Raw genomic sequence first — 22,878 nt, forward strand, 5'->3', positions numbered from 1 at the left:
AAGCATAAAAATGTGCTGTTCAGCCCCTCTGGTAAATGTCACAATCAATATCCCAACTAGTGATCAGAAACTGGCCTAATTAAAGTATTCAGCTTGTAAAACATAGCTGTCATGGAAGCTTCCATTAGTGTCTAAGCCAATAAAAAGATAATGGATTGTTTAAAGATATTCAGTTCATCCAGTGATTTTATGCATTAGAAAGACAGATTTTTTTTATTCTGTTGGGGGGGGGGGGGGAGCAGAGACAAAGTCTCATTTTCAAATGGAATTTCAATTGAACATACAGCACACTACATAAAAAAAAATTTTTTGTTTAAAATGGGTTTGATTCAATCTCGGCTTCATTATACATGCGCTGGGGGAATGCATATGAGCGCCATTTATATTGCAGTCATAGTCATGATTCATGCAGAAAAAATACATGTTGACTGTTTAAGTAAGGCTCTTCGATTTGGTGGACCATGGCACTCAAATCACCAAGGCTGATGTAGAATCTAAATGATTTATTGGCTTTCTGTCTCCAGTGGTGTACTGACGCCTCCTTCTCTATTAATTCACATGGAACTGGCTGTCATAAATAAAACCGAAAACAAATTAAAGCACAACATACTGTAAATTTGAATCACTTGCATTGTACTAAAAATGTTGGTTTTCCCATGAGGTGAAGCCACAGCATCATTCATGCTTTTCCAGCCATAGTTGTTGAACCCTCCACTAAAATACAGAAAAGTGCTTTCTTGTATAGCACTGGAATGTTTTGTTGCTATGCCAGGGGGTGGGTGGTTGGTGCATGTTTTGAGAGGAGGCTGAATGTGGATTTCAGGTGCGGCTGAGCCATGGGAGTGATGTGGCTGCATGGAGGGAGATGGTTGAAGGATTTGGGATGTGGTTTTATAGGGTGACCTGTGGCTATTGTGGGAATTCAGAATTTATCTTTACCAAAATAACCTCCCACCCTAAGCCCCTACATAAAAAGATACAAATCCAGTGCTGAATGTTAGTGAATCAACTTTTGTCTTAAAACGAAAATTAAAATTCAACAAATCAGCACCAAATAAATCATTAAACAATTAGAATAACTTCTATTTTTTATGTTACAAACTTTGTGAATATAAACTATTGCTAAAATATGCAAATAGTGCATACTAAAGCGCATACGGCATGACTATTTCTTAGTCAATGGATTCCTATATGTGCTAAACATCACTGGTGTGCGAGGCATTCACACTACAGTAAATGCTGATATCTCCTAAATCTGTACATATGTTATCACAGCTAAAAACACCAAGAATTAGAATGTGCTATGAATTGTATCTATTGTATTCAGCATCATGCGGCTTGGAAAAAAAATGTGTTTACATAAATTTGTTGTAAACCCTAACTGAATTGCATTTGGTTTTCTGAAAGTGGATTATAACCGATTGTGTTTTTTTTTTTTTTAAAACATTCTTGTTTTCATTGTTTGTTATACCTTTATTTCTGTTCATTCTTTAGGTTATGTACATACGTCAGATGATTCTCATCCAATAATGGCCTCAGGGACGAAGCCCGATGAGAATCTGACGTGCGTACAGCACTCGTCACCCGTTCTTCCTAGCGGATCCACGGACAACGAACGATCGTAATAAAAGTGAAGAGGAGAAGGTGCAGCAGGGTGCCACTCTTTCGTTCTCCCCCTCCCTTCTCCATAGAACTGTATTGTATTGCACGTGTGGCCCCTTTTGTCTAAATGTCTGCAATGACGTTTCTCAGCGCGGCTGCCTAAAAATCACAACAGTTGACCATGGCTGTACAAAATAAGCTGAACAGCCACTTGTTCTATCTATGTGGCAGGTTGACAAGGCAGGAGTACAGAAAACAGGGAGTTCTCATCATATAGCAACAGCACATGTCGGAGACATCCTAAAATATAACCGAAAGTTCCTTAACAAGAACCTTCATGTCAGGATTAACAGACATTATTTTATTGAAAGCTACAAAAATAAAAACTACAGTTACAATAAAAATAACTACAATGCTTATAAATCAATTATAATATTGATTAACATTTATTAGTTATAGGAAAAGCAGTAACATTTGTATAATAGAAGGTGATTATTTGTAAATATTCTGCTAGAACCAATATAATTCCTATAAATATATTATATTTCTGGAAAGTATAGTATGAGAAATTCTACACTTCAAAATGGGGGACCAAGCTATCAGGATGTGTCTGCCTGCATACTAGAATGCACACATTGATGCAAGCATACAAGAAAATATATAATACATGTCTTCCCTGCGTGTATTCATGATCTGTGGTCCCTTGCTTCACTGCTTCACTTATGACTGTAGCCGTCAAAGCAACTCCTGGGTCATGAATCATTCCTCACAGCAAATGGATAGATCTATCCCATCCAGTGCTATTAAATCTCTCATATTTATGTATCTCTCGCTTACCTATGTGCAGATCATAAAGTGCATGCAGGTTTACCACACTCATTTATCATATTTGTTGTATATTAAAGCCACACCATTTCAGCATGGCATTCACAGCGTACTGAATTTACATGGCTTCCAATCCAGTGAGCACCGAAGCCAAATGGTGTTGCTATTCTGTAACAGCTTCATGCCAATAACTCATAACAGAATGGCAAGTTTCATTTTAAAACCAGTCAGAGCAGTAAATAGAAATATCTACCTAATGCACTGTGCATGGTGCCATAAAATACAGACAACAAAAGAAAAACAAAGCTAAAACAAAAATCCTAATACCAAATGTATAAAAGATGGACAACGGACCATACACTGCCTTACAAATAACATCTCAATTCAGGAAAGGAAATCAACCTATTTGCAGATATAAATCAATGTGCTCTTGATTCACTTAAATAGAGAACTGACATTGTTTGGGACCCTAAGGAGAAAGGGAAATCGTAAAGTCACCCTGCCAGTCACAGAAACATTTTATTTCCTTTTCTAGTTCTAATAGTTTTGATGGCAAAGAAGTGTATACATTAGCGAGTCTCATTAAAATAGTCCAGCATGTTCGTGGTCAGTAGGTAAATTGGAATGATATTTCATCCCCTGACTGTGAATTGTGGCTATGTTTAGCCTTATGACATGTAGATATATGAGTGTAAAGCATTGCAAATACTGGATTCATCAAGTCATGATGAGGGATATCCTGTCCTACTCAAGGAATGCCGGCCACAGACTGGATTTAGAATTGTGAAGGGTGAGTTATGCCAACAGGATATGGTAGATATGGTTGTATAATACATACCACGGTCTAAAGAAGAACTTGATTTAGTCTACTTTTACAAATGGCTGGCTTTACCACTTTGTTCCTATGTCTGGCATATATCCACCTAAATATTTACTGGTATTGATCTTATCCCTTCTTTTATATATTTTTCTTCACAATCTTACTATGAAGCAATATATAATGTCTGTACTATAAATAAAAAAATAATGAGGCTTTGAACATAAAGTTAATATACATAAAGTTGATACCAAACAATCAAAAAAGTTCATTTAAAACTTGACTTGAAATAATATACTTTTAAAAAAACATGGGAAAAATCCAGAGATTCTGTATAAATTCTGTAAGGTACAATTCATCACATGGATTGAGTTATTGAGGTTGTCATTATCATCACTGTTTCACTTCTAGATGTTTAACTAAAAAGTAAACAATTCAGAAAAATATCTATCATGGAATATATATATATGTTTAGGTCTGTCTCCATTATTTTATTAATATTATTAGTAAACAGGATTTATATAGCAGCAACATATTACGCAGCACTGTACATAAAATAGGGGTTTCAAATACAGATTACAGACAGTGACACAAGAGGAGGATAGGTCCCTGACCCAAAGAGCTTACAATCTATAAGGTAGGCAACATGATCCTAAACACAGATTGTAACATAAAAAGTGAAGCGGGCAGATTTATACTGTGTGACACCAAACTGCTATGCAATGTATGGAATGGGTGTCGGGGCATGGGCTAAAGATGTACGACTATTATTACACATACATTTGTCACTAGGACGGCAAGGGATAGCAAACCTAAACATTCTACAGTATTCACTGGAACATGTTCACTGTGAGTAAAGATCTTCCAATTCTTCACTTTTGTGGATACTTCCTGTGGGATCTTCAGAAAAGGAAATGATAGGAAATTTTCTCAACAAGAAACAGACAGCAAACACAACCTTTCAGGGTCCTACTGCTTACTACATGGGTACTGTACTGGTATTTTTTTTCTGAAGCCATTTTATCTTTTTTGCATCAATTAACTAATTCTGAATTACCTCTGTTTGTCTATCCAACTTTCTTTGAATAACCAGTTGGATCATCCCACGAATGTTTCCCTCCATGGACATGGACCTTCGCAATGTTTCCATGGCTTCTTGATTCGATTTATTTAGCAGGCTCTCTCCATTTACAGCAAGAAGTTGATCATTCACTCTCAGACGACCATCCTATAAAACATTTACCAAATGTTAGCAAGAAATACCTAAAAAAATCATAAAAATCAGTCACAAAGAGTACAAAATATTGTAAATGGCTGAATATGAAACGATGCCCCCACAGAGTGCTTAGTGGGAAAATTGAATCTGTTTTTTTCTGTCCATCATCTTCTCTTTGCTGCTTATTTACAAATAACTGAATTGGCAATTTTCTGCGATCATTGCTTCTCCCACAGGAAAGTGTGCAGACCATTGAGCTTTCCAGTTATCTAATTTGAGTTCTGCTTTATTGCATTTTTTAATGAAGTGAAAGAGAGCATAACACCATTTGTTTAAATGAGCATCCACTGGTATTGAAAACATATTCATTCAATGAAATGGGTATGAATATAACAGAAAATGAATGCTTGCAAACAGATTTATGTTTTGTCAGGCCGTCTGGAAAGTCAATATATAGACACCGCCAGTAGCTCTATCAAACAAGTCTACTACCGTCCTAATTTAAAGGTAACTAATTAAAACTTCAGCACTTCTGTAGTAAATCACAGATGACCTTGCACTCATCTCAGTGTTGCAGAACAAAGGACTCTATCATAGCTATAAAAGATATTATAGTTCTTTGGTGAAAGCACAATAGCTCTATATTTCTAGTTGCCTGCAAAAGAAAAGCTAGGAAACTTGGGGACCTACAGATGCATAAAATCAAATACTGTAGTAAATATGAAATATAACAGTATTATACATACACATTAGCAAGCTTAACTTGGGCTGTCATTTGGGGGTCAGTAGTACAGACACCATACTGCATTATTGATCCAGATCAGTAACTCAAAATGTATAGAGGCCTGAGGATCAACATTACAGACACATAACTAGCACTGTCAGCATGCAGTCGACAATGGTAAAAAGAGAGAAAAGGCAAGGTAAAATCCATGCCAGGTTATTTTGTGCTGTCCATGTACCATTCTTCACTTTGCATCCCAGGAATTCAACAGGAAGTTAGTAGAAATCTCATAAATTAGGGAAATTCTGTCTTAGACAGTTGTCCCCATTGTGTCACCATTTGAAAATGTACCTTTACCTCTTGTTCCATCAGACAACAGGGAGAATCTCCCAAGCAGGGATATATTGATATTAAAGAGTTCTTTGGACACATAAGTTCATTTGGGTGCATTCAATGATCTATAGACAGTAGAAAGGCTTTGCAATTTAGAGGGTGATATAGGAGAAAATGATGTCATAAACCCACAAATTCAAAGCACTGTCCCCAATCCAGCATGCAGCTGTTTTTAACGTGTTGTGTTACTATTGATGTATGTGTGTTTATTATAAAACTAAATAAAGAGAAGAATAAAGTGACCCTTTCAACTCAAATATAGTAGTTTTTCTAAATTAAATGTTTTATACATAAATGCAAGGTCTAATATGTAAAACTCCACCATCTTACATTTAAGTATTTTCAAAAATGGTTCCTTCTACTTTCTAATGTCAGAAATAACTTTTTATATATTTCCCTTTTGTGATGTCAATGTTTAGGAATTAGATACTTGCCTAAAGCTTGGGAAAAAAAGTTCTGAAAAGTATCTAAGGTTTTTCAATAGTTGGGGATAACTTAAATCAAGGTGATTAGGTTAGGAGATTAAAATTCTAGGTATAACAACCATGTGACTACAAACTGGCCATTGTTTGGAGTGTTCGCTCTTCTGTAACAGCCAACCTTCAAGTACTTCGTATTATGAGGTTATCTCTATAAGCAGCAATGTTTAGCCTTTATTCTAAATACTTATGTGCTGAAAAGAAAAAAAAACATACCTCCCCTGCTAATTTTGCAGCATATTGAAATTCGCTGGGTATATAATTAGCTTAGCCAAAGAAAAAAAAGAAATAAAATGAACAATATGTAAATCAAGTGTCATATATTTAGTAAACAGAGAATATATGTTGGTCTGCGTGTGATAAAAGCTGTAACTGGGGGAAAGAAAAGCATTAAGCGATATTTTGCATTAAATTTATGTTCATTCTCCTTCTGCAACACAATGCAAATGTTTTAATGTATTTAGCTTGGGGGGAGGTTATTTCAAGAAAGCAGTGTCTATTTTTTAAACAGACCGGAGCTGCTTAACATTCCACATGCAAGAAAGAGAGATATTGGAAATGCAGCTTTCCAACCAAAAGGGTTATGAACTGTATGATTTCATCCTTGTCACAGCTGTGCAATATACAACTTCAGTTCTGTGAGAAGCAATATGTATATTAACCTTAACATTGTTGGCATCAATAAAATGCCAGACATCCAGAGCAGCAAAGTAGCAGAGTAAAGGAGAGGACTGATGACAGGTCCAGGATGAATGAAAGATGACAGCCTATTGAGCCAGCCTTCAATGTGCGCACTCTGCATTGTACTGCCCAAAATGTACAAACGTGACCATTATCCTATTGTTTTATGGGGAATAAATACTTGGCAGAGGAAAGGTGTAGGTTGTTTGCTTATACAGGCAGTTATATTTCTAAGCAATATACCCTGGCTGGAAAACAACTATGTAAATTGTATTCCTCGGGTAAATGGAAAGTGTCTGCCAGTAAGAACATTTGCTGCTACATAGTGTTCTGAATCCAGATAAATCCAAAACCATATTGCCTTAGATTGGCCATAAATAATCCTGTACCTAGGACAACCTGGAAAACAAGATAACTCTGGGTAGATTTTGTTTCCCTTTTTTTTTTTTAGATAGGATGCCACAAGTACATTTGACATCTAAACCAACCAGACATTACATAGCGCAAATGTATTTATGAGATGTCAATAGTTAGTATAAGCACAGACAAAATAACCTCTACCATCAGGAGTCCCAAGTAAAATTACATTTTAAAAAATTAGAAACTAGACGAAAGACCGAGGTTCTCTATTCAGGTAAATTGTTACTTCTCTCCTTATTCACAAACCAATGTTTGTAAGCACATACTTAGGAAAGTGAAACTCTCGGATAGACCTCGGACCTTTATTCCTGCTATATAATTTGTCCATTTGGTTCAGATGTTTACACAACTCTGTAACAGAACAGGTATGTCTTAGAAGGCAGGACACTTGATTTTCATTTGTACAATGTGGTAACACCTTCAGCTCAGCTAGAAATAATATGTTTCTTATTGATTCATGTTGGAAGTTTACATAATGTTCAACTGACATGGAGCAGTACACAAGCATACCAGTGGTTCAAACAACTGCTAGGGATAAGCTTGCAGAAGATCTGTCTTGGGGTCCCTGGCAACTTTGTGGAAAGCCACTAGTGAATTTTATAAAGCAGTTTGAGGCACCATTCAATAACTTCTGTAGTGAAAATCCCTAGGAACAAAATTTATGGATGATGTCTTTCATTGTAAGTGCTTGCATACTCCAAGGGCCTTTTGTGCCAACTTGCTAACTGATACCTGGCAGCTCTGGCGTTTAATATATAAGGTTAGTTTACACATGAACATAAACCACTGGGTTTTGCTAAACCATTTGTATAGCCCTATTCAGCTATACATCTCAAACTAACAATTATAACAGTTCCACTACAGACTATTTAACAAATTGACCAAAAGAATAGCCCAAAGGCAATCTATTGTACATTTCGAAAAATCCACAGCTCTTAATTTATTCAAGGCTGATAAACATTAAATGCCATTCTCTAACAGAAGTTTTTCTTGTAAATTCAGTATTGAAGGAGGGGGGGGGTTCAATATGTCTTTAAACTTTCTTAGTGACATGCTGTCAAGAAAGACAAAGTGTAATGGTTGCCTATTACTTAAGTATCAGTCCAGCTTAATGTCCAACTGAGAAGCACTTACCATATTAAAAAGCGCCTGTTTTAATGCACTTTGCAAATTATTTTGCCATTTTCAAAGCTTTTCAAATATACACATATAATTTAACTAGTTCACTGCTGCAAAGGCAAGCAGTCCCTTGTTAAGGAAACACAGTGGTTAAGCCAGAGTTAGCAGTAAGAATTATTAGTATAAATCCATTCTGACTACACTAAAAAAATAATAAAAGTTTATTTTCACCAACTAAGCTAAATTCTTTACTTTCATAACTTGCTTCATAGCCTAATGTTTCATTAGTAGTTTAATCGTTGTCTAACCAATTAACTTATGAGTTTTTTTCTGTGTCCTTGAAAGAAAGTGGTAGTCTTTAAAATCTCTCAGGGTTGGGAATGATGTTTTTTTAGCTTTTCTATTCAAAATGATGCATAGCTGCAAGTAATAGGGTAACTGCATAGAAAATGCACCACAGACTGCTGTTGGCCCAACTGTCAGCACATTATGTGCATGGAACACATGACAAATCATTTGTGAATACATTACCACTAGCAAATTTATATTGCGTTTGGCCCTTTTCCCTAGGATTAGTCAACACTTTCCAGACCATAACTTACTGGCCTTTAGCATTATAGTGATATTGGGGGGGGAAAGGAACGCCTGAAATGGACATAAAGGGTCATGGGACAGTATTTTAAGCCCTCAAAGAAACAGTAAGCAGTAAACAGCGGTGCGCATGCACATTTTTAAGCGTAAGTGTGCCTTCAAGCAGTCCTTAAGTACCTTTCAGTCTAAGGTATTTAAATAATAGTTTGTCTAAATTTGTGCTATTCTTCACATAGCTCATTTTGATAAACCACAAGGGGTAGGCGTACCCTCAATATGCAAAGGCCTTTCCATAACTGGATACCTCTTTTATTTTGAATTAAGGTTAACCTAATCAGGCTTACTTTAGGAGCTATGTTTCAGTGCCCCGGGAAGGCAAGTGTCAAGTAAGTACATCAACTGACACTGCTGACCTCTTCCTAATAATAATAATGAGTTTACTACTCGCTAATATTGGCATATTTGTTCCAAATCAAAGTACTATTAACCCAGTCCTTAGCTGTGGTGGCTTTTACCCCATTATTGTTACCTGGTGATTGTACCATTCAGACACTTCCTGTTCCTGAAAGACATCTATGGAGGAAAGCCATAGTTGTCAGTCTAGGCTGCTCTCTTTAATTGGATGAAAAACAAGTCTCATTCTGTTCATCTCCATTACAAAAAGCTGAAGAAATGTTAATTTACATAAACAACTTATGATGATCATATTGTTTATGATTTGTTTGAGTTGAATTCTCAGCAAGAAACAAGGCATTGTATTTCTAGGAAGATCAACAGGTAATTTCACTAGCTAATGCACCCATCACACCTAGGGAATGGTAAGCGTCATTATGTAAATGTTTTTGTTTGTGAGTTTAGATATCCTTTTAGTCAGCCAATAAATGCAAGACAATATGTTGTCAAACGGTGAACAGATACCCTGGACATGGTTTATACACCTTGTCAAATTGCTACTTGCTCTTAGCTCCACTTATTTCCCCTTACATCTGTAACATTGCAGCCTTTTCTAACTCATTCTAATTATAATTGTGAATAATCTCCCTATTGGGCTTGGAAATGTAAATAGTACCTGTCAACAAAGCATGATGATATACTATGGGTGTGTGTTTTCTAGCACAATGTCCCAACTTCTAGATGCAGTTTCAGTGCTGCTTTAGAACCAGAAGCAAACTTTTTCTTTAGTACCCAATTTCTATTTTATTGCAGAAGGCACAGACAATGTCCCTCCTGCAATAAAACATATTTATCTGCCTGTCTGCAGTCTTTTTAGAAATGTACATGCATGCACAACTATGGTGCCAGGAATTAATTCCCGTGCAGCAACCAAGATGGCTAAAGAACTGAACCTCCTCCCTATGGAGACAGGTGAATGTAATTTAAAAATCAAACAGACAAGTAAGTTTATTATAGTGAAAAGGGGACATTGCATGTCCCTTTTGCAATTGAAAACCTGTCTGCTAGCCAAATTCTTATTTTTGAGCATTAGTTCTGCTTTAATCTTCAGGTGGATTTCTAATCATTTCCTTATCTTTTAGATGTTTCTAATGCGATCACAAGATTTTCTTTTAAATTCAGTATCCATCATTTTCCATGCATAATATGTATACATTTTTAATAGCAGTGGTGGTAATATTCCACAAATATTTACAGAATGTATTTATAAAATAAAATTGTACCCATTTTTTACTAGGCACTTGTAACTCTTGTGAGATTAAGTAAAAAAAAATCTCTTTATCTACTGCAAGTAATAGGGGCTCAAGCTCAAAGCACTGACACAAGGCCGAATGTGATTGATGCTATGTCTGTCTGTTTAACATAGACTGTAGATTTGCTGTTGTGTAGTTTAATGGTGAAGATTAGCTGAATCAGCAGGTCAGTGTCAGATGAAAAACATTAACATAAACAGAATGCAAATGTTGAAACCAAAATATATGAATCTGCTGAGATATGGAGAAACTTGATGTAAAAGGACAAATATATCTGATGTAAACTATAAATGGAGTCAGGACACTTCTCTGCAGACTGACTTTGTCAACAGGCAGAAGGGAAACTGGTACAGCATACAACTAGTTTTACACACCTGATTTTAATCTTTTAATAATTACACTATCAACTCCAATAGTTTAAATCTACTAATCCCCAGTGCTGCCTGTCACATGTTAACCACTCGCAAGGTTTAGCCCCACTCCTCTCTAGGATAAATAAAGGCCAGGGCTATTCAGACCTAAAATAATATAAATTATTTTAAACCCACATGTAAAAATATTCTACTATAATCGTATTAATGTCTGATTTGTACATTGAAGGTATGTATGTTTTAGAAAGCCAGAATATTTACATATAACCCAAATAGGCACATATCTCTGCTTATACAGTACTGCCCTTTGTAAATGACTGAACTAAATAATTTGTCACATGATTTTTTGCCAACCACATAGATCCCACTATAAACAGAATGGGTGAATATGCAGAATTTCTCTGAAATGGACTATGAAGATCTAAGCCATGGTACTAATATTTTGAGTAAATCCAAGTCCTGGTGGGTACATATAAATAAACATTTAATCCATTTGGGGAATTTAGTTGGATAATCAGGAACACAACTGTAAGTGAAATACACCTGTCAAAGAATTCTGAATTTCAGACACAACTCATATTTAAATGATGCCATCAACACAAGCCCAAAATCAATCAACATTGGACCTTAATGACTCCAAGAGGCCAAACAATGATCTGCTTTAAAAATATAGCAAATAAACTTTCTCTAGACCTTTCATAGAATCTTCTTTAAAAGAGCATGAAATTCTCAACTAACCTTATGTATAGCTTAAAGACAACAGGTGCTAAACAGAATATTAGAATGCTGTTGCTGACCTTCTCTGATGTAGCAGTCTCTGGCTTCAGTTCTTTGAGCCACTGACTAGAAACTAGCATGCAGATAGTGAAAGTCAAAATTTGTATTCTGCATATTAGTGCTGCATCTATGACCCAAAGTACAACAGCCTTGGCGGATAGCATTTTCAAAAGATATATATATATTACTTTAAGTATTTTATCATTACAAATGTCCTCAAACCTCTCTGTCTTGATGAAACCTGATAGTCTGAGAAATATTTCAGATTCTACCCCCCTTTAGGATTACCATTTATTAGTAAAAATCCCCATAGGTGGAAACACTTCCTTATAAAACACATATTTTTGACAAAATAATGTGATTTAATACTTCATGGATAAAAGCAACTGCACATTTAGATGAACATCCGCTTTCACCAATAACACTGAGAACCTATTTTCCAAGGTTTCATGTGAGCAACTTTTACAATATGCCTAAAAGAACTTAAAACGACAAACCAAGTCACATTACCTAAAAGTAAAACACTTGAAAACCCCCAAAGCTCAGTGTAGCATAGCTCAAATGCTATCATCCCATTTCAAGCTGCTTCTTGTTTCTTGTCCTACTGAGTTTAGTCTTACTCTCAGCCATCAAACTTTAACTGTAGATACAATTGTTTAGGCTCCTAGGACTGTCAAGCTGTTTTGTGAGCCTATTTTATTAACTATATGGTCCCCTTACACCAGATGTTCCCTGGGAATATAATATCTAATCTCTGTGAACATAGCTGGATTTAGGTAAGTATTTTACAAGCCTTCTCCATTTTTACTCCTCCTTCATTTTTTATGTCTGCATCTACAAGAGTTACATTGTGCTTCTAAATGTAGAATAACTTAAAAAAAAAACTTAGCAGAAAGTTATTGCTAAGTTGAAATGCTGGAACAAGTCCTTACCACCAGAGTCCATTTGAGATAACGAATCAATAGAGCAACCGCTTTTGCTAAAAATGTAATAAAAATAAAAAACTGCTAGTAAATTATTGCTTCCTGTTTCTGTCAAATTCTGATGAACATATATGGTGGATCTTCTGTGCTAAATATGATTTAAAAGCTTAACACATAAAAAAATTAAATTGGAATTCATGTTTACCTTAAAGGCTGCTCCTCCATGAATAATGGACTTGATAAAAATCCCCAAGTCATTGCTGGTGTCTCTGGATTTGTTGCCTTTTAGACTAACTCCAAGTCCAGCTGAACCTGAATCATTTAGTGGTATCTCAAAGGTCATCTGTACAGTGTTTTCTGGGGAAACAGCATGGCTTTCTACTTCTCCCTTCTGTCAAAAGAACACAAAAAATATCAGTGAAAATAGAGCATTCAATATTGTGTACAGTTCCCATATAATTCATTTGAAATGGCAGCTACTTTCCTCAAGTTTAGCTTTAAATGTTTCACTTTTGATGACCAACAGTAATATCTAGGGGTGGGAGAAATTACCCACCAAATGAATCAAAGGTCATCAAACTTTCTGTCTCAAAGGGAAAAAACACCATAGATAAGAAATATGTCTATATTTAGGAAAAAAAAAATTTGGGTCTCTGTAAATGGCATTTATCCTTCACTAATGTATTTTGTTAGTAAATAGACAAAAACAAAAGATACAATAAATAAAATGTGGGCCTGTCTTTAACATATCTATGAATAATCATAGTAATCAGAACTATATGCCCTGAAGCATTTTAAAAGATTACAAATATATATCAAGTTAACCCTAACACCATTACATTAGTCTAAATCTTCCCAAATATAAGTACAGTTATTATTTAATGTGGTATGACAACTAGTTTTGATTGGAATTTCATGTTACGGTATAATTTAAAACAAGATGGATGGACCATATATATTTATAAGGATTCTAAAGGTGTAAAGCCAAATAAAAGTAAAAGCTATCTTGTTCTAGCTCCAAGTTATAGGCCCATTTTTAGATAAATACAATTAGGTTACACTGCACTAACTTTAACAGATAAAATTACAATAAAAGCAAAAATGCAAAGTGGGCATTTCTGTTTTTAGTTAGGGTTAGAGTCTGCAGCAACTATGCAGAAAAGTAATGTAAAGTGTTTATACATTTTCTTTCCAGCAACTGAAAGTATTTTATATCTGTAGACATAGTGCTCTGTAGTGTTAAATGTGAATTCTGATCATTTAAAGGCATTGTTATGTAGCAGTTTTTGTTGGAGCAGTAATTGGCACCATAATAACTGCTTCTGCAGTTTGTTGGTTTTATCTGATTTGAACAATAGTACAAACAATAGGAATTTGAATTCTATCTGATTCCTTAAATCTGTTTGTTGCCAAAAGCCATTTTCTAAAATCTATTTATTTCAACAAAAAAGATCATGCCTTGAAAGTATCCTATTCCTACCATGGTAGCCACTAAGTATTGGTGCCCCTGTTAAACCCCAACTACAGCAGTTAAACAAATATCACCTTAAATTCAAAATTAAAAAAAAAATATTTAAGAAATGCCATCAGGAGGTATTTCAGACAATATCTACAACAAATCCTTCCCGTTAAAAACAAAGGGCCTCAAGTGCAGTCTCTGACATATACAAAGGGCTATGCAATAGAATCTGTACTAAAATTACAAACAGACATTGATAGAGAAAATTTGTGCACTAATGGAACTGCACACATGGGGGAAAACATACACGTGACAGCTAGATATTAGGATATGATGAAGTTGTGTCAGAAGCAACATATTGCTTTTAATTGTGATCTGTCACTGACTGGGTCAACTCTGTCCTAACCGTTTGAATTGTGAGAAGATCCTTGACATTGTGTGACAACACTGTACTCCCTCTGAAAACACAATTGTTCCATCACTGCAGCCTGGTGAAAACTAAAGCCTCCTACTGATGCCCAATGTACATTAGAGATTTCTAGTGACAAACATACGAGCTCTGTACACAGGGTGCTGTTCTGTTCTATGAAGAAAGGAGAGGGAGGATGAGCGAGCTCTCCTCTGAGTAAACAGTAGTCGTTCCCGATCAGTTGCTCATCAATCCGCCGTTGTGAGGACTGCTGCACATGTCAGATTTTGGTCTCAGACAAACACAACTGTTTATCTAGGACTACTGTTATTTGACGTGTAAATGTAGCTAAAGTACTAGGTGGATTTTATAACAGTACTGGGACCAACAGCTGCTAAGCTACCTACAATAGTTTTAAAACTAAAAATTATATTTAGTACTTTTAGTGGTTTATACAAAAATGCAGCAAGATTTTTCACTTTTCAAAAATTGAATAAATTCCCCTTAACATTACTTTTCTGAATCCTCTCTGTCTCCATTAGCAGGGCTTCCTATGTTAACTGCCAGTCTCAGACCCACACAGAAACATGATATCTTGAAATCCCAAGTAACCAAGCCCATATAAAGTTAATTCAGCCAGAGCTGGGATGTGCCCAGTGAACCCAGTATTTTTGCTCCTGCCAGTGTTCCAAGTGGTTGGCTTAGTAAAAAAACATAGAGGGCCACACTTAGAGCACAGACTTGCTGCATGAAGACCAGAGCACCAGGAATGTGGAAAATAAATGGTACATTTAGATAACAAAAAAAGGTTAAAAAACATTGCAAATAAATAGCATATCTAGTTAAAAAAAAAAAACAATTTTATCTCTGCCTTTCACACCAAACCAGCCCTACAATTTAATGTAAAGCAGGATCCCTCATCTTCTCTTCTCCATACTCCTAAAAGTACCAAGATGGCTGGGCAAAGACAAAACATTATTCAGTTTTAAAAATCTGTACACTATTTTGAATGCTCAATGAGTTTAGTGCTGCTTTAAAGACTGAAATACAGTATCTTGGTACTTTGATTGCAAGCATATTTGAAGCAATAGCTCTTTAAAAAGTTTATTTTACATTATTTTGTGTGAGTGTGAAATATATATAATAGCTGCTAAACTGTAGCTGTCCATTGTACTCCTAAACCATTAAGTTTATATATAAAATACATAATCACGAGACCCTTTCCCCTTTTTAACTTTACACAAAGTCACAGGCTGAAGCCAAAACCCTATTTGACTTCCTCATACTCACCTTTGCAGAACCCATTTCACTTTCTTCTGTGGATGCCACCACCTTCTGTGGCCGTCACTGTGTCATTAATTTACCATTGGTGGATTTTTGATAACAGAAGTACTTTTTGCTATGCTATCCAGCTACTGACCGATACTAACGCTGCTGGTTCAGAGAACAAGATTATTGGTAGCCTATATGCCAGTATACTGATATAATCCTTTTCCAAATGTTGGGCAAAGCAGGAGTCATTCTTGTGGATGCAGGAATCCCAATTTGGCACAGAGTGGTCATATCTTTCTCTGCTGAAATAGTGCTATGTATAGGTGACATTGGTTTTTAGAAGGCAATGTATTTATGTAAACTATACTTTTTCAATTCTTGTTATATTAGACATCTGAGATATAAATTAGGCATGTTCTCATTGACCAAAGCAAATCAATAAGAAATACTGTTCAATAAACACAGTTAATATCAATGAAAGATTTTACAGTGACTTAAAATAATGTATAAATTGTTAAAATTACTTGCATGTGACAAATCTTAACATCACAAGTTTTTTTTGTAAAAACTGGCAAAACAATGTACTGAATAACAATGAGGATTTTTTTAATTGACCCTATTACAGTGTGAGCTATTAAAAGTTGTAGAAAGATTCTAATCAAATTACTGTGGAGAGGGCATGTTACATTCTAAAGCAAACGATGGGAAGACTGTTTTTTTTTGTGTTTAATTTTTAGAGTTTATTTAGACCAATCTCTTAAAGTAGCTGTGGTAAATGAATTATGACAAAATAAAATGCATTGTTGGATGTGAATCATAAACAACGGCATTATCAGCCTGAAAATTGTAAAATGGCAGGCTAATTAAAATTCTGTTACATTCATAAAAATACTCTTGTAACACTGCAGGAATTAAAATGTGTTGGGTCATTTAAATATATTAAAATATCCTGTTTATTAAAGTAAAAGTAATTTCCAATTACTTCCAATTTAATTAGCTTAGTTGGTTTAAAGTTTCATGCATTATCCAGTTTTTTTTTTCTTTTTTATTATTTTATTTAGCAAAAGGAAGTATGCAAATATTCAGTGTGTGTATATTTACCATTATTGATTTAAATAGTGCCTTTATCTTCATTTGTGTTATCGGCTCTGTACAAAGCCATACAAACGGGTGCAAAAAAAAAATATAATAGGCTTTGTTAAATACAAGCGTGCTCATTGTCTTGGCATCACCTTCGATTCTGCCCTCCCATTTACCCCTTATTTATCAGAACATTTACAGGTCCTGTCACTTTCATCTGTCACTTTCAGTAGTCTGGACTACTGTAACCTCCTCCTCTCTGGTATTCCACTAACCCAACTCTCTTCTCTACAATCTATTATGAACGCTGCAGCCAGACTCATCCATCCTTCCCACCGCTCCTTCTCTGCCACCTCTCTTTGTAGTTCTCTTCATTGGCTTCCATTTCACCTGAAAATCAAATTCAAGCTCCTGTGCTTTGCCTTCAAATCCCCCCACAGTTCATACCCCACTAACCTTTCTGACCTGATGGAAAAATACTCCAGTAGCCGCTCTTTTCACCCCTCCAATGACCTACTAATGACTTTCTCACTCATACCCTTATCACATGCACGGCTCCAAGACTTTTCTAGAGCTGCCCCGACTCTCTGAAATGGCCCTCCTCATCCTTTTTGGCTTGTTCCTACTTCTGCTTTTGCTTATTTAAAAGAGCACTAAAAATCCATTTTTTCAAGCTTGCCTACCCGTCTTTTTGTCTCCTAAAACCCTCACTTCTTCCCACCACTCCATATCTCTCCTCCTATCGTGTGTTACTTATACTAGAATGTAAGCTCTTTGGGGCAGGGTCCTGTCCTCTCCTCCTGTGTCACTGTCTGTATCTGGTTGTCATTTGCAATCCCTATGTAATGTACAGCCATCACCTTACTGGATCACAATTAAACACATAAAGGTACATATAGTTGAACAGATACATCTGTGTATCTAACCAATCAAAACAACATTCTATGCATGAAAACCACCCATTTGTGTAAGCCCTATTATAGTATGAAACAATAGAGAAGGGGTCGGCAAACTATGGCCTTTAGGCCAGATACGGCCTAGCAGGTAGTTCGTTCCGGCCTAACGCGCCCTGGCCCATCCGGCCTAATGGCAGCCGGCAACCCAGAGCAGCGGGTTGCAGGCAGAGCGGCCAGGGGGCGTTAGGAACTACCGGAGCCCCGGTGCCGCCTCCAACAGAATAAATGATCTCAGGAATACGTTAATCTTTAAGCATATCTGTGGCTCTAACCTGCAGCATTTTTACATATCATTTTTATCATGTTTACAATCTACAGAGCAATTTTTATACCTGTACATTTTAACAGTGTTCCTCCACACCCTTTACATGCCTCCTATACAAAATAACAGGATGTAGCTGGAAATAATACACATATATAAATATAACAGTGAACTACACAAAAACTGCACAAAATCCTTGCAGACTGGCCAATATGAAGCTCTATCATATCTTACTTCTACCTTGATCAGAAAATAAACCACAGGAGCTGACAAATCAAGTAGATCAATGAAGCATGGCACAAGTCATTTTCAAGCTGATTTGGGCCAAAATGTCACTTTTCAATACTTCTAAGATGTTTTATACATACAACACCCATGGAGAAGCCAAATGAAAGATCCTGTAATTTCCCCAGGGCATACTATGCACTGAAGGTGTATCTGTCATTCGAAGATTTAATGGACAGTTCAGTTGAGATTGAAGAGGGGTGGAATTCCCACTGATTAGGTTTTATTACCGTACCTATGAGAAATTTGGAGCAGCCCTTGGCAAACTATACAATAAAAAAAGTTGAAGACGAAAAAGTACTGTCATAAATGTTCTGCTTTAATGTTTTAAAGGTTTTACACTGTGAATTTTATTCCCGGAGAATTATCAAATCTGATTTACTATAAAGATGAATTGCTTGAGCAGTGCTGATGCATTAGGTTGAACTTTTCTGGGGATGAGATTTATACAAGCTGTAGGGCAGTAGAAAAAATTAAACTCTTATTAAGCTTTTAAGCTCTGTCTTAGGCTTTTATCAGAGATTCCCTAGAGAAAAGATTTACTTAACACTGAGATGCCAAAAGAAGTCACATTTTTAATAATTTGCTTGCCTGGTCATTGGGCAATAGTAAACATTTAAACTAAAAAAAGAGTGTGCTCTCTACCATACTGTATGGAAAACAGTAAGGAAATGTATGCATTTGAAAATACTTTATTGATAAAAAATACTATGAATATGGTGAATTGAATTTCTTATAAGCATGTTATTTTAAACTAGAACAGAATACAAAGAAATTAATTTTCTATTAAATTACTACAAAATGGTCATCTTTCAAAAAAAAAATTTCTAAAAACCAATTCTACTATAAAGCAATCCTTAAACATCATATAAAAAAAGCTGTAAAATAGTTTGAATGCATGTCAGTTACCTAGACAAAGCCTCAGTTACCTCAGTTTTAAATGTCTCAGACGTAGCAATTTTCTAGAATTATTTTTTTTTTCAACATTAGGATTAATATGTCATTTACCAGGAAACCAATGCCAATGATGCTGTTATCCTGACCTTGTGACCCCTAAATCTTTGGGCAATTGTGGGTAATGCTACTACTCAATAGGGCCAAAGGTATGCGGATTCTAAATTATTAAATCCAGGTGTTTTCATTAATGGAACCTGTTAATACAGTGTTCTCCCTAGCCCCTTTTTAGCTGGGTGCAGCACCCAGCACTTTTAGTAACCACCCGGCTGTTTTTGTTTGGTTACTGAAAAGTTGGGTCACAATACAGGGCTGCCACCTGCCTTCAGCTTCTTCCCACCCAACTTAAATAAAGATGGAATAAAAAGACAAGATAATAATAATGCATATAGTACACAGAGATTTTAGACAATTAATTCTGTTTAACCTTGTAGTAACAATAAGGAAAAGGCATATTCTGTTCTAGCATGATAGAGTCCCTGTTCATAATGCCAGATCTATTAAGACATGATTTGACAAGTTTGGTGTAGAGTACATTGGGCTGGAAGATGGGTAAAGGGTGTTATAGCTGCAAAAGGTAAGAGTTTGGGGAAATAAAGAGTTGTTAGGGACAGAAAATTGAATATTAACGTCCATGATTTTGATTTGATTGTAAAGTTTTTACAACCTTTGAGGCAAATAGTGTGTAAAAAATAATTAAAAAAAAACTATTTTTCTAAAACAATTTTCTTAAATATATAACTCGGCAGTGTATCCAGAATAACCAGCATTTATTTTGTGTACACAAAAATATAGTTATGATATGGTGACTTTTGGGGTAATCCTAAAAAATTATCAAACAAACAAGAAGGGCGATTACAAAATATTTATGCTAAGTGGATTAAATAAACACTGGACACCAATGGGTAACTAACAATGAATAATTAATAGAATCAACATGACATAAGTTTACTTACACTAGAAAAGTTATGTGGCTGTCAAGGGGTACTGCAATTGGGAAAGAACCATTGCTTTTTGTAGTGCTATTCTAAACAAGGCTTACAGACGAATGAACAGTTTATGGTACATAATATATCTGCCTTTTATCCTTTTTAATAGCATGGTGCAAATGGGCAGTAACATGCACCAATCTGAAAATGTAGTTCCCTGTTTCTTACTAAACTTTTCAAAGAAGTTCATTTTTAAAATGTATAATAATCCAAAATGTGTTTTCACCTATATGTTCTACATCATGCCTTTTTGCATAGTTTCTTAAGCAAAAATATTTGTGAATTTCTTACTTCGAGATCCAATCATTACCACCACATTCTGAGAATACGGACAATGGTTATATGCTGTCTCAGAATTAGGAACAGTGTTGTCAGCCTGCTGTGAATGTTCTTTAGTAAACTCTCTTAATTGGAAGACCAATTGATTGCATAGCAGCTAATGGTCTCTGGAATGGTCTTCCTCATCCTATTGGGCTTGCTCCTACTTTCGCCTCCTTTAAAAGAGCCCTTAAAACTCATCTTTCAATTTTGCTTAACCCATCTTCTTCTGTCTCCTAAAACCCTCACTACTTTCCACCACTTCATATGTCCCCTCTTATTGTGTGCTACTTCCCCCACCTCCTGGAACGTAAGCTCTTCGGGGAAGGGTCCTCTCCTCTCCTCTTCTAGTGTCACGGTCTGTCATTTGCAACCCCTATTTAATGTACAGTACTGTGTAATATGTTGGTGCTATATAAATACTGTTTAATATTATTATTATTATTATTATTAATAATATTAATAATAATAATAATATCAAAGCTAATAATCATAATAACAATACTGCTGTTATTTACAAGGAAGCAATATAGTGTTGTCTGCCTGCAAAAGGAAGTGCTTTTACTGGCAGAAGAAACATTGCAACAGACTCACTAAGGACAATTTGCTTTAAAACACAGTATACAGTGAAGTGTAATGCAAAATACTAAAAAAATAATTCCATACATTTCAGGTTAGAATTGTAAAGATTGTAAAAAAGTTTGAGCACAAACGTGCCAGCCTGTTCACAATCCTATATAGAAAGTATACTGAGCAGCTCTGCTTACAATCTCGGTATACCTTGGTGCATGTGTGTGAGTTGCATCATTCTGGAGTACCAACAAAGATGGCCAACAATCCTAAATTCAGAAAAGGGCCAGGTGAAGATGTTGGCTCCATTGAGGGAGCAAGGGGATGTGAGTTTACAAACATGGGTTAGGGCATATAGTATCTGTGTTTATCACATTACGTTTAAAAAAAAAAGTGTTTTTTTTTCCAACCTGGTGCTATTAGTTTACCTTAGTTCTAGCTAATTGTAGCATTGTATAGGAAGAAACACGAATAGTAAACAAATATTCCTAAGATTTATATTTCCTAATTTGAAGAAACAGTCTGGAATGGAAATAGTCATCTTACTGCAATATTAGGACAGTGGACATTTTATACAAAGCACCTATTATGAAGGTGCATCAATAAATATTAATAATATGTATGTCAACTATTTTTCCATATATTTGAATTCAGCTTAAACTCTTACTTTATTCATCAGCATTGTTTGTTGAGTGCATTGTTAGATTCTTTTGTCCTACCTAACCCTGATGCTCCTGACAGGCCATTTAAGCTGGGCTCTGAGCAACATGCTATTTGCCCCTTGCTGGCTGCTTAGCAGTGATAAGAGATGTCAAGACCCCTGAGTACTATTGAGAACCCTGTAATGTCAGCAGCAGCAGAGAAATATTCCAAACACTGCATAAGATCCCCGATTTCTATTCATCCAGTAAAAGCTCCCATATTAACTTATTATTTGACATCTCTTATTGTCTGCTTTCCCAAAGGTGTCAAAAATACTCAGATAATATTAAACTATTTGAATCTATTTGGAATGTACACTTATTTGGCACAAAGGAATATTGTACAGTAATCCATGGCAACCAGTCAGACCTCGACTATCGGTAGCAAAGAGGGATAACTAATTATTCCCAACAGGTTTGTACATGCTGCGTTGTATTTAACAAAATAAAACTGTATAGAGACATAATCCAGCTTCTGTCTGCAAGAAGGCTGCGACAGGCATCAGGGTCAAAATCATCCAACGGATGGTAAAAATGTACAGCTTCCTTTAACAATAGAGTATTTCAGTTATGTCAAACTGTAAGTAAGATCTGTAAAGGCTGCTTGACTCACTGACCACAGTACACATTGACAGTACCATAGTGATGTAAAGTAAAGATCTGCTTATACAAGCAAAGTAGGGTATATACTGTATAAAACTCAGTTGTATATGTAGGCTCTCGCGTCCACATACCACCTTTACACAACCAAGTGTTGCGTAGTTTTTTTAAGAGTGTTGTTTTCTCTTGTTGTTTTCTCATAACGAAACAAACATTTATAAAGCCCAAATGCAGAATGTCAAAACTCTGCCTGACTTTTATGTGGATAATAATATTTGTTAACTTTGTTAATTAGTTTTAATAAATTAATATCAATATGCTGTTTTTTACATATATATATATATATATATATATATATATATATATATATATATACACA

At 35.6% G+C, this 22,878-nt stretch overlaps 1 protein-coding gene across 5 annotated transcripts in view; it reads right to left on the reverse strand.

Annotated features, from left to right (window-relative positions):
- The window catches only part of PARD3B (par-3 family cell polarity regulator beta), a 520,784-nt gene that overhangs the window by 407,957 nt on the left and 89,949 nt on the right, over positions 1-22,878 (reverse strand). For all 5 annotated transcript variants that reach the window (XM_072418720.1, XM_072418718.1, XM_072418717.1 and 2 more), the window contains exons 9-10: positions 12,850-13,035; positions 4,302-4,472 (exon numbers count right to left, since the gene is read on the reverse strand). In XM_072418720.1, coding sequence (XP_072274821.1) covers positions 4,302-4,472; positions 12,850-13,035 — 357 coding nt within the window. The remainder of the gene's footprint in view (positions 1-4,301; positions 4,473-12,849; positions 13,036-22,878) is intronic.

This window comes from Pyxicephalus adspersus, chromosome 7, assembly GCF_032062135.1.
Source record: "Pyxicephalus adspersus chromosome 7, UCB_Pads_2.0, whole genome shotgun sequence".
Lineage (NCBI taxonomy): Eukaryota > Metazoa > Chordata > Amphibia > Anura > Pyxicephalidae > Pyxicephalus > Pyxicephalus adspersus.